This window comes from Watersipora subatra, chromosome 5, assembly GCF_963576615.1.
Source record: "Watersipora subatra chromosome 5, tzWatSuba1.1, whole genome shotgun sequence".
NCBI lineage: Eukaryota > Metazoa > Bryozoa > Gymnolaemata > Cheilostomatida > Watersiporidae > Watersipora > Watersipora subatra.
Genome location: NC_088712.1, coordinates 493,016 through 506,771, shown reverse-complemented (window position 1 = coordinate 506,771; position 13,756 = coordinate 493,016). Strand labels below are relative to the sequence as shown.

At 36.3% G+C, this 13,756-nt stretch overlaps 1 protein-coding gene across 1 annotated transcript in view; it reads left to right on the top strand.

The window, feature by feature from the left end:
• Nucleotides 1-3,312: 3,312 nt before the first annotated feature.
• Nucleotides 3,313-13,756, top strand: part of LOC137396693 (exportin-5-like) — a 50,623-nt gene continuing 40,179 nt past the window's right edge. Inside the window, exons 1-5 of the mRNA XM_068083009.1 lie at nt 3,313-3,408; nt 4,109-4,216; nt 5,691-5,812; nt 5,981-6,053; nt 6,821-6,952. Of these exons, the coding sequence (XP_067939110.1) occupies nt 3,313-3,408; nt 4,109-4,216; nt 5,691-5,812; nt 5,981-6,053; nt 6,821-6,952 (531 nt within the window). The remainder of the gene's footprint in view (nt 3,409-4,108; nt 4,217-5,690; nt 5,813-5,980; nt 6,054-6,820; nt 6,953-13,756) is intronic.

Sequence of the window (13,756 nt, the reverse complement as noted above, 5' to 3'; positions counted from 1 at the left end):
AATATATAATCCCTTTCATTTTCGTCACATGTTTGAGAACAAGTAACAAATTTCATAACCCAAACGTATACTATTTCCTCTCTACCATAAGTTCTATTTAGGTGATCCATGGCCTGCTCATAAGTAGAATCATAAGACTCTAAACTAAATCCCACAGACTGTAAAGCCTCACGGCCATCTCGGGCTGCGACTGCTAAAGTTAACCTGACCTCCTTCAGCCTTACCCATTTGCAGAGTGGTAAATTCTACACATGAATTAAATTCTGATAGCCAAGACTTATATGAATCGGCTACATCACTAGGTTTAATCACTAACCTAGGGAAGTTGTTAACATTGAACCTGAATGTAGCCATTGTTAAAATAACTTAAGCACCTCTACCACAATCACCACACAAAAGTATACAAACACTCACCCTCGCTTTTTCTGAAACGAATAGGTAACTAATTCCTGTAACACAATACTAAACACTTGTCTTTATATCACGACTGTAACCCTTTTCGCTTGAGCAGCACATTTATTCGCGTCCGTGAACATACCCGTTAGGTATGCCTCGGTTGCCTCTTGTAATGCACAATTAGCAGTTGCATTCCAACACAGGTGCCTGTATGGTGTTTTTTAGCGATATCACAACCCAAACGAGAGAACGACAACTTTCAGATAGGGAGATGAGCCGGTTGTTCGAGCTTATGTATTTCACGCTCGGCTCTCCTATCTGGGCGGAAGCGGCGCCGGGCTTTTACTGTCTGATCTCTAGTTTTATCTCGACTTGCTTCGCTCTTACGAGGAGATTTCGGTGGTGAACGGCTACTTTGTCGGCACTGCATATTTTTGGCCTTTTTCCAACACATGCTGATGGGTGTATGTTTCAATTCGATCTAGTATGAAGAAGATTTGAACAATAGTGTAATGAAAACATCTGCCTCCTGCGAATTGGCAGTCAACATACAACTGCCCATTTAATGAGTTTTAGAGTATTATAACACAACATTAAAAAAATATGTCTTTTGTGAAGTAGGATGTTGCTGTGGTCTGGTGTTATGAGGGCAACCATTATTGATTGGTACCGGGGAGATGGCGCCATTCTAGGAACCCAATGAGGTGTTTTTTAGGCCATTCAAGTAGCCGGCAGCAGCACCTATTTTGTCAAGCCAGTTGAGAGCTAGCAGCAGTGGTAACAGCCACTGACTGCCCTTTATCAATGCTTACAGTGCTAGACAATAATTGTTACATTTCTTTATCATTTATTTACTGTATAGTGTTAACCTAAAGCAGAGAACTATTATACTGTTACATAGTCTAAACGGAGGCAAAGATATATTTTTAAAGACATTATTTGTGTATTGTTATGCAAGTCTGCAATGTGTTATGTAAATTTTTACAGATATGCTTTCATGTTTGTGTTATCGTGTATTATATATTTACTCGCTAGTATTTGTTGCTTGTTGTCATATTATATCTTCGTTTGTAGAATTCACGGTGCAACAGATGGTCATATTCAATAAATAAAGCAACCGTTACCATCTCAACCATTAGTGAACTTAAACCGTCCTTTAGTCTATGGTAACATAGTGCAATCCGTATAAATTGCAAAACAAACATTACAAGCTAGCAATCCGCATAAATTGCTATAAAAAGCGTTCTCGTCTGTGATCCTAATATATATATCGTTGGATCTCCCTTTTACGCCACGCGACGTCCTAACCTTGGTTAAGGCTTTGGCGAGTCACTTGTAACCCTGGAACCTATAACGTGCGTAGACCCATATGTAACAGAATCATACAGTCGCGAATGTTGCTCACCATAAATTATGTAAACATTCTCATTTCATAAAAGTAAAAAACTGAATAACAAAAAATCAACCCAAATCGTACAACAAAATGGCCACCATAAACGTCACTTTCAAGCTGTATATAATTAGCAGTGAACAATATTTTATGTTAACAGTAAGCTCTATTTATAGCTTAATAAGTGAAAAAGTTATTTATTTTCCTAAGAAAAATGTCAATGTATCAATAAAATTCTACTTACAAAATATTATAATTACTCCTAACTACTAAAATGAATAGCTGTGATATTCTGGCAGCTTCACATAATAATATTCAAATTTTAACATGCCAACATGATGAAATCATTTTGAATAGATAGTCAGCTGTTTGACTAGCTTGCTTGATACAAAAAAGCCATTCAAACTCAGTCTTTCCATTCAAACTCAGTCCAGGCTATGTTTTACTGTACGTACCAGCTGATCTTTCACTGACTACAAATTTCATAGAGTTCGAACTGCAAGTTATCACTACTATTTCCGATTTACATTATATACTAAAATACCAAATTGTCCACAAACAGTTGCACATTTAAAGATTGAAGGATGTGAAGTTTATCGTGTATGTGGCCACTGAATTTTAATAAGTAGGGCCGTTAGTTTAGTGCCAAAGCAAATCTCCTCGCACAGAAAGGTAGTTCCATTATTGGATTGCATTGCTCTAAATTCTTCTTCATCTTTCACACTCCTCAGCTTGCAGGTCGCTTCTCCATTTTATAAATATGACTAGAGCGCTGTATAAGCAGAGTAATGTCATCGGCTGAGCGCAATGCAGTGGTCAGTTATTTCTGGTAAGGTGACTCACTCTACTTTTTTCTGATATAAACTATTTGTAGGCCTACTATTTTGTAGAAACACGCCATTAAGTTTGCAAAAAAAGCTATTTCTAATTAGTTTAAAAGCTAACCTCTTGCTTCGTGATTTGCCAATGTTGGATATTTTGTCATCGTTACAAGTTGCTCCAGTCCCACAAGGCAATTTACGTTGTGTTTGGAAGTATAACGGGGCCAGGTTGGTCCCAATTGCAATGATTCCAAATTTTGCATTTCATTCTTTGCACATTTTCTTTTAAATAGCCAAGTAGGCTATTCTTTTTTATTTTTGTGTAGCCTTTTCAGTTTTCTTGAACTTTTTAAGGCGAAAATGATTAGAGCTTTGACAGCATAAAATTTAACGCTTGTGACAAGTTGAAAACCCAAATAAAATTTGTACAGTATTTGAGTGTTTTTATTGTGTTAATTTTGGACACGAATATAATATATATAAATTTTGGTTTCTCTACTCTACCATTGCCTACTATCAATTCAGCCTATTTCACAATGCTGATTTGTTAGATTTAAATTGTTAAGGTTGTACAATAGCTAAGAAGGGTGAATTTTGCACTTTTCAAACAGGTTGAGTCATGTTGTATTTGACAAAGTTATGAGGATTATTTCATTTGAACATGAACAACGTATATCTGTCATCCAATTAGTGAGCTTGGCTAGAATGGGCGGAAAAGGGGTGTTACAAATTAGGGCGAAAGGTGACGGAGTAATAAGGCGGATGGGTTGGGCAGGAGGGAAAGGGATAGGTGTGGAAGCAGTGAGAGAGCAAGAAACCATTGACAATACCTAAGCAGTTATTTTTAGATTTAAAGTTAAGCGTAAATGATGCACATTATTTTTTGCTGTTTCGGTTACTACATACTGGGATTCATGCTGTGTGGTCGCCTGGAAATGAGTCTATCTTAGTTTTCTTCTCTATTTCCCAAAAGGTATTTGTTGAAAAATCATCCAGTCTTTTTTTTACTCAGGCTTCAATAAACTTGTATGGAGTGGATATAATCTATGATATTGTTTCCAATCAAGAGTATCTTGTTTTCCTTTTTATAGTTAGCAGACATTATCGTGGGATTAGGGTACGTCATGAAAATTATTTCATTCTCAAAGCCTTCCCTACTGGTTAGCATGACTAGTCTTCCCATCATTGTAACAAACCAAAAGGCGATTTAAATGAGAAGGTCAAACGGTTGCTTCTCTCCTGTCTACTTGCTTCAAAATGTGGTGTTTCAAATTTCATTGTATCCATCTTTCATGGTTGTCGTTATTGGGTGTCTTATGAAGGTATTTTGCTGTGATTCCCTGGCTTCGCAGTATTTCACATATTGTCTCATCCATCTATCTCCCCTTTTGGCAACATTCCTTATGCGGATGCCACACCTAATGATGGTGAACGTTGTTTAGACCATTTATGACGCTCCCCAGTTTTTTTATTTGCTCTAGCTAGTTTTGGTTCGTTGTAGCCAGCTGGCAATATGGAAGAAAACTCACTGGAAGCCACTATAACAAATGCTGTCCTCTGCTCCGTCAGTCCATCTGCCAGCCAACAGGATCGCATTGAAGCTTACAAGGTATCATGATTGATTATCTTGTATAAACTTGATCTGCATTTGTTATCTTCAAAACCATTGTGTGTAAATCTATCTGCTACAGCAGTATATCTTTTAAACGTTTTCTTCGTTTGTTCGTGATGTCAGTTCATCGTTGTCGGTAATTTTTATAGACAATTTTATCGTTAAAACACGAAGCTTTTTCCATGCATTTTTTGTTATGTTGTTGCAATTTTTTATTATAGTATCAAAACAACACGAAAAAGTACTATTGAATAAAATAATCGTTTTTTACAAATGTGGCGGCTTTTTCGTGGGCGAGCGCATGTGCAAACGGCTTGATGTCGTCAAAAAACCATGGATAACTAAATGTAAGGGTACTAAGGATACTGCAGCTAGTAAAACAGCTCACATCAACTGATTTTAAGGCCGCTAGATCTGCCAGCTGTAGTGGTGACCTGAAGCCTGGGATAAGTCAGTTCTTTATGCTAGTTTTTAATATAGGATAGATTAAAATTAAAGGGAACTGCAAGTTAAACACATGTATTGTCATTTCTCTGTTTGACAATGTTTTAAACATGCCGGTCAGTGATTTTCATTTTAACTGGCTAGTAGGACTATTACTAGTACCGTACGTTTCGGACTATTAGCCGCTACATTTTTCTGTTGATTTGAGCCATGCGGCTTATATAAGAGTGCAGCTAATCTGTGGCCTTTTCTTTCACTGCTCGGGCGCATTAACCAGAATCCCTGGTTAGTGCACCTCTAGCGGTGAGAGAAAATACGAAACAGTGCTTAATGGCACTGTTCCGTTTTAAACAGCAAAGTGGCTACCGCGTTGAAAAGCACCGTCCTGAGTTCTGCGGCCTATACAAAGATGCGGCCTATATATTGTTTTATCATCGTTTTTTGCAAAATAAAGCAGATGCGGCTTTTAAAGAGGTTTAAAGGTTTATAGTCCGAAAAGTACGGTACTTACTAATATATATTAGCAAATCCAACTTTGTCTGCCTCTTAGTTTTTGTAAACTTTGTGTTTTCCAATTTTTTGGCTGATTTCATCCTAACTTTACACGCTCGCTACATTCCACCAAAGTTGCCAAAGATATTTGGTTTCAAAATTCCGTCTCATTCCTGGGAACAGACGATTCCTGATCCCCCTTAAACACCTTGAAATGAAAAGAAATCCTGGGAATACTTGATAACGCTTAATGTAGGAACGTCTTACGAACACCTAGTTTCATGAGATACTCACTATCAGACTGTTAACTAGTTAACTTCCATACTCAGTTGTTTGTTAACTCATGGTTGCTCCTTAACTATGATATAACGGTTTGTGTGCTAGGGTATTGAGAACTCTGTCTCTTTCCATGGGTCAGCGTAAGGGTCATTCACACATCGATAACCATATCAGAGTTTATTGAGAGCAGGTGTTTCTGTAAGACTGTGTTAACTAACCAGAGGTTTGTGGTGTTGATTATTGACAATATGGGCAGGTGCTTGAGGCATTCAAGGCAACTGCGATGAAGCACTCACAGATGTTATATCGTCTGCTGGAGTTAGGACGTGACAGCAGGGTGAAGCACTACGCTCTTCACGTCATTGAACATGTCATCAAGTAGGTAGACTGTGTCTTACTTTGTTCTCCAAGGCATTGAAGAGTGGAGCTAGGATCAGCCTGCCTTATGTTGAATCAGTTGTTTTGTCCACTACCTTAATTCATGTGGTTCATCGTTGTTTATTTGAGAAATAGAATTTGTAGTCTGATTTGGAGATTCGGTTTCAGGCAGTCATGGAATAGCATGCCTACAGATGGCAAGTTCCGACTAAAGACTCTTTGTGTGGACAACATAGCACAGGTACTTGCTTTCATATTTTGTATCAAATGTTCGTTGGCTTAGTTTTGGTGTCAATTTAGCATATTCACTGACAGCATAGTACAGGTTTTCCTTTTTGGAATCGTCTGTTGGTTTAATTTTTTGTGTCAATTTAATACGCTGACTGACAACATAGCACCGGTATTTTTTTTCATGTTGTCAATTGTTTGTTGGCTTGCTTTTTGCGTCAATTGACTACATTCGCAGACAACATAGTATGAATACCTGTTTTCATGTTATAGACCAAATACCCATTGACTAAAACATGTGTTGGCACAAATCGTGTGACTTTTAGAGTTTCTCGAATCATTTCACATCTGTGAGACTAGAAAAACTGGTGAATATTGAAAAAAGAGCCATCTTTGTTTGACTTTTCCTGTTAGGTGGTCTCCACCGCAAATGGTCTTCCTCTTGATATAGGATTTAGCATGATAATGTGCTCATATGGTACGACACAAAAACAATAGTGGTTAGATGTCCTTGCTAGCACCATCAGCAGTAGTAGGTCCATCGGAACACAACTGAGAAGTACATAAAATATCAAATAATCAATATTTCAATTTCACTTCATCGACCGATTTCACAAAATATCAATATTTGGAAGTTTGTATGAATGTATGTGCATATGAGCCATAGTTAGGCCATAACTTAGTAATAATGTTAGTTCATTCGCAAGTAAATCTCTGTGGTTTGCAGTTCTTGTCAGGCCTGTTCATCTCCAGAAACTTACCTATCCTTGGACATTGTAGGTATCGGAATCAGAGCCGAGCTATGTGGCTGAGGGGGTGGCACGATGTACAGTGGAGATAGTGAAAAGGGAGTGGCCTCAGCAGTGGCCCACCTTCATCTCTGAAATGAGTGACCTCTGTCAAGGCAACCAGGTGCTCCTTTTCCTCCATCTGTTTTTATTTTTCTTGTCTTAATTTCTCACCACCCTTCTGTTTTCTTTATAAACCCCTCTTTCCTTAAACGCCCCATTGTCTATTTCATTAATTTCTTCCCTACCAGCTCCCCTTCCCTCTTTTTGATCATTTTAGTACATATTTCCACCCTTTCCATTGTCACCTTCTGCGCCTTTCCTTCTACATACTACTCTTTCATTGTCCTTCCATCTTTTCTCCATACACACCTATCTTACCCGCAAGTGGTCTCCTGCTCTTTCCTACACCTTCGTGCATCTGCTCCCAAGTATATACGATGTTCTCCTGCAGTATATTTTTTCCTTTCATGCAGTTTCAAACTCCTGATAGCAACACATGTAATCTTTGGTACTATGAGGGCCATGTCCGTCTCTCTGTTGACACATTTAATTGTTGGTAAAAAAATTGCTTCATGCAGGTCTTGAACCTTTAACATTCAGCTGAGTAGCCAGACACATTAAAGGTTGACTTGCAACAAAATTCACATTACAGTTATTTGGTATCAAAAGATTTACCATGTCTTACTCTGTTGTGTTGTAAGTGCAAAATATGTGGAAATGCGATTACAAGCTCTAAAAGCTCAAAAACGAAAAGCCGCCGTAGATTGGAATCTCGTTATTTCGATGACGTAACCACGAAATTTGGTTATCGTCTTGTCACGTATGTTCTCATGTGAATTAAAAGGCCAATACAAAGCTCAATATAAAACTTATCGTAGTACTAGTTTATGACAAACACTTCGGGTTTTACCGAAGACCCCGTCTCAAATATAGATGCTCGCTACTTTACAGTTTTATTTCGGCATAGTCTAATCGGCAAGTCGTAATTTGATCATGTGACCCAAGACTTCGCAAATAATTTTTGCAGCACTTTTCGATTATCACAAGTGACCAACAGGTTCGTCATGATTATCAGACAATGATATGTACTCCTTCAAGCTAAGGCCAAAAAATTAAACGAATTTTTACGATAAGTTATAAGATATCACTGCTAAAAGTGACAGCATTACAATGATGGTAAAACTGACGCGTAAGAACAATAGACATGGTTTTATTGAATGCGTAAAGTATATTTGTGAAAATATTTCGACGGATAAGGTTGCAAGAAATTGTAAACAGAAACCATCTCTCACAACTGCATCACATTTGAGCCATTTTGGAAAGGGAATCCAAACTATGGCAATCTCGTGTGGCTGCGATTTTCTGTTCGTTTCTGAGCTTTTAATAGCTTTTAAATATTTTCACAAATAAACTTCACGCATTCAATAAAACCATGTCTATTGTTCTTACGCGTCTGTTTTATCATCATTGTAATGCTGTCACTTTTAGCAGTGATATCTTATAACTTACCATAAAAAATCGTTTAACTTTTTAACCTTAGCTCGGAGTACATATGTATCACTGTCTGATAATCATGGCGAACCTGTTGATCACTTGTGATAATCGAAAAATGCTGCAGAAATTATTTGTGAAGTATTGGGTCACATGATCAAAGTACAGTTTGGTTATTGTCTTGTCATGTGATGTTCTCACGTCAATTGAAAGGCCAATAAAAAGCTCAATATAAAACTTCTCGCAGCACTAGTTTATGACAAACACTTCGGGTTTCACCGAAGACCCCGTATCAAATATAGATGCTCGCTACTTTACAGTTTTGTTTCAGCTTGATCTAATCGTCAAGTCGTAATCTGATCATGTGACCCAATACTTCGCAAATAATTTTTGCAGCACTTTTCGATTATCACAAGTGACCAACAGGCTCATCATGATTATCAGACAATGATATGTACTCCTTCGAGGTAAGGTTAAAAATTTAAATGAATTTTTACGGCAAGTTATAAGATATCACTGCTAAAAGTGACAGCATTACAATGATGGTAAAATAGACGCGTAAGAACAATAGACATGGTTTTATTGAACGCGTGAAGTATATTTGTGAAAATATTTTGACGAACGAGGTTGCATGAAAGCGTAAACAGAAACCATCTACCACAACTACATCACATTTGAGCCGTTTTGGAAAGAGAATCTAAACTACGGCAATCTCGTGTGGCTGCGATTTTCTGTTCGTTTCTGAGCTTTTAAGAGCTTGTAATCACCTTTCCACATATTTTGCACCTACAACACAACAGAGTAGGATACGGTGGATCCTTTCATTTCACATAATGGTAATGTGAATTTTGTTGCAAGTTAACCTTTAAGGAGATCAACAAGCACCTGTTGGTGCATGCCGTTGACACAAGGAAAGACGAGTCTAAACACTCACATAATGTCCACGACATCGAGTACGTGCTACTGCAGAGACTGATGCCTACCATCATTCACATCCTCTTCTATTGTCATACCTAAAGATAATGAGCAGACGACTACGAGTAGGAAACAGATCAGTACAGTCATACCTACAGGCAATGAGCAGACAATTATGAGTAAGAAACAGATCAGTACAGTCATACCTACAGGCAATGAGTAGACAAGTATGAGTAAGAAACAGAGAGCAATAGTCATACCTACAGACAATGAACAGACAACTACAAGTTAAAAATTGAGCAGTAGAATCATACTTTGAGACTACGAGCAGACGACTACGAGTTAAAAGCCTTTAACAACCATACCAATCAGCCACCATCTGATTTTATTGAATAATTGCACACATATTACCATGGTACGGGTAACAATAATCATCAACAGTTCTTCTGTACTGAGTTAAGTTTTTAGATAGAATTTCATCTCTCATAGAGTGTTTAATTTCTAGTGTTTCGCCCATAGAGTAATCTCCCCCTAGAGTGATAACTGTGCATTCAACAACACGAGCGTTTCCGGTGCCAACAAGGATCGTTTAGGCCACGCCCCTTTTTTGTGCTAGTCAATCGTAGTAATTGACGGAACGATAACATCAGCCATGAGAATGATCATGAATTTCCACAGTTAAAGAATAGAGAAAGCATAATATTATTATGCTTTATTAGTTATCTTGAGGTGTTGACTGATGTTCTAAAAAAAGAATCAAGGAGATTGACCCTCTAGAAGCCGAGATATAGACAGCCAAAAACAGGTCTACCTAATAAAGAATCAGAGGAAAACCCTTCGAAAATCCCGAAAACTATGACGTATAAAATCGACTTAATGGTCATGTGCCGGAGTTGCGCACCCTTACCGCCGTTACTTATAATGATTGTTTTGGCTACGAGGTGTGAAACGCTTCTCGCGATAGTAAATAATTTACATACTAGCTCTGGTTTCTCAGGAAAATCATCCAAACATTGTGTGGTAAAGGCATTTGCCCACAACCCCTCGCCATGATTTTTTAAAGCAGAAGAGCAGATTTTGACTATTGTGCTTCAAATTTTAACTCGATCTCCACGGATATGCTCCGAAGATCATCTGTTCAACGAACGGCGCGTGTATAGTCTATATGCGATATCCGCGATTGCAGTTTGTTTAGAATACGAAATAGGAATGGGACTTTTTGTTGCTTCATCATTTTTCTACTGTGTATCTACTGCAGCATTCAGTTGATTTTCATGATTATCGTCACTATTAACAGACTGGAAGTTCACTACAGCCATAATCTTAAAAAGACTAACTTGACCGTGCTGCTCTTGCTATAAGAAAAGAAAACGATAACTTTTGCTTTGATTTTTCTATTGATCTATTATCTTATCTATGATTATTTTTTATGATTTATATAATATTCATAATGCATATTATACAAAATAATAATATAATTGCGTATAGAATAAATGATGTAACTAATATAATTTGTAGAAAATTCCAAATGATAACCGAGATTGATGTAATTGATTCTATTTATTAGCTATAGTTAAAAAATCTGAACAACGCTAAAGATGAGTCTGAATAGGGAAGCTAAGTAGGAGAACAACAAAACTGAGCTGAACTAGCAAGATAGCGAAATAATAGATGCGTGTAATTATTTTATGCTAAAACTAATCTACACGTCAGAGGGACTGGTTCGGAATTCTAGGAGCAATGATTGTTAGGCCCAATTTGATTGTTCTATACTTCCAGGGATTAAACCAATTAAAACGCCGTGATTGTTATAGGAGAGCGCATTAGTTGACTTAATTGACCAATGACACACAAGTCGATTTCATACGTCATATATTGATGATTACCAAAACACTTTTGTTTTTTGGTAGACCTGTGTTTGGCTGGCTATATCTCAGCTTCTGGTTGGTCAATCTCCTTGATTCTTTTTTTAGAACATCAGTCAACACTTCCAGATGAATAATAAAGCATAATAATATTATGCTTTCTCTATTCTTTAAGATAGTAATTATTGCTCATATTAAAGAAATGATGATTATAGTTTATTACTCTAATATATGCTTATTATTTAAAGCAATTCAATACCTACATGCATTGCAAAGGCACTGAATAGATAGTGTTAAGTGAGTTAATGCAATCAGTTACTCCAATGATATACAGCCCCCACACATGGGGGGCTGTATATCATTGATTACTCATAGATAAGATAGATAGTCATACTGGGGTTGTATTACATTAGTGTGATGGGAAGCTAATCAACTGCCATCAACTGAAAGTATTGACATTGTATGGTGATAGAGTGATTCATTGACCCACAGTCCACAAACAGCTCTTGCCTGTAATATTAGATTTCAATACATATCAATCAAATACATAGACTAGCTTGAAGCAAAGATGTCCACTAGTTAGTGGACATCGTTGCGGCAAATGGCAAATCGTTGTGGACATCGTTGTGGCAAATGTTGTTATATGTTAGATAAAAATAAATTATACTTAATTATACTAAATTTTAATTATTTAAAAATAAAATAGACTTTTTTATTACTTTATTTATTAAATAATTTTTTATTGTAATCATAGCTAAACAAATTATATTTAGCCATTACTTGCTAATTATTTTACATTTAAACACATTTACAGTTTTTTTTTTCTAATTTATTTCAACAAAACACTTCTTTAATGATATGAAATTTAAAAGTTTTAGTCTTTTGAAAAAGCTTGAAAACCTTTACGGTTGTTTTCTTTTTCCTATTAATTCATTTGAACTGCTTGAAATTTTTTCTCATTATATGAAGTTTAAATGTTAGAATGGTAAATGTTATATAAAAATAAATTTTCTGTCGAAAGACTTTTTTATTACTCGGGCAACTCGGGTAGTACAGCTCATAGTTGATGGCAGTCGACTAGCTTCCCATCACACTAATGTCATACAACCCCAGTAGGACTATCTATCTTATCTATGAGTAACTGATTGCATTAACTCATTTACTTAACACTATCTATTCAGTGCCTTTGCAAGTCATGCAGGTATCAGGGATTACGTGTATGTCACAATTTCCATTTCCATAACATTTCCTTACTTCATTTCTATATTATTTCCATTTCCATAACATTTCCATAATTTATTTCCATATTGTTTCTATTGCATAAAATTTCCATAATTCATTTTCATATTAATTCCATTTCCATAACATTTCCATAATTCATTTCCATATTATTTCTATTTCCAGAACATTTCCCTTCTTCTTTTCCATAGTGTTTCTATATCATTTCCATAATTCATTTCCATTTCTATAACATCTCCCCACTTCAATTCTATATTATTTCCATTTCCATAACATTTCCATATTATTTCCATTTCAATAACATTTCAAAATTTCTAAAATAAAATTTCCATATTCATTTCCCTAAAATTATGGAAATATTTATGTTTATGGAAACAATGATATACAGGGGGCTGTATATTATTGGCTGTATATCATTGCTGTATGGGGCTGTGGGGGGCTGTATATCATTGATGGAAATGAATATGAAAAAGTAAACATTTCCATAATATGTTTGGTGATCCTGGTAGGAATTGAATTGCTTTAAATAATAAGCATATATTAGAGTAATAAACTATAATCATCATTTTTTTAATATGAGCATTAATTACTATCTTAACTGGAAATTCATGCTCCTTGTTTAACCCTTCTCATGGCTGATGTTATTGATCTAGTCAATCACTACGACTGACTAGCACAAAAAAGAGGCGTGGCTTAAACGCTCCTTGTTGGCACCGGAAACGCTCGTGTAGTTATCACTCTAGGGGAAGATAACTCTATGGTTTCACCTTATTCGCCACCTTATTCTTGATAGTATTTACTCAATGTTGAACAGGAAGTTTCTCAGCTCACTACATATTTATTACCATTAGTTGTTCCACAAACAACCCTCTTAGCTTACTACAAAATTCAACTGTTTTAAAAAAATATTACATAATATTACATAATAAAAAGTTTTTAATTGTTTCAATGGTGTTAGATAAGAATTCTCATACTATGATTCATGTTAGAATTTCTTTTAGATTTCTGTCTATGCGAAGGTGCAGATGTAGTTGCGTCAAAAATGAAATTAGGACCCATAAAAGGCTAAAACATCAGCTACAATTTGATGCCCTTTTTGTCTTTGTAGACCAACCCTGACCAGAGATATATGCGTTTGAATGAGGCCCTCTTTTAAAAAGCTCACGTTCCAGCGGGTGCCAATTTCGTGACGTCACTAGCTTGTTTTCTGAAACGAAACCACGAGCGATAAATATGAGGTCGCTTCGTTAGCCAATCACGATTGCGAAGTTTTTATATAGACCGTAATAAATGTTATCACTCGTAAAACGCGTTGTCTGTGATCTCGAAGATTCTCATCGCTAGAGAATTCATGCTCATCGTTACTGATTCAACGCGTTTCAACAATTACTAAGTTATACATAGTTTTAAAATGG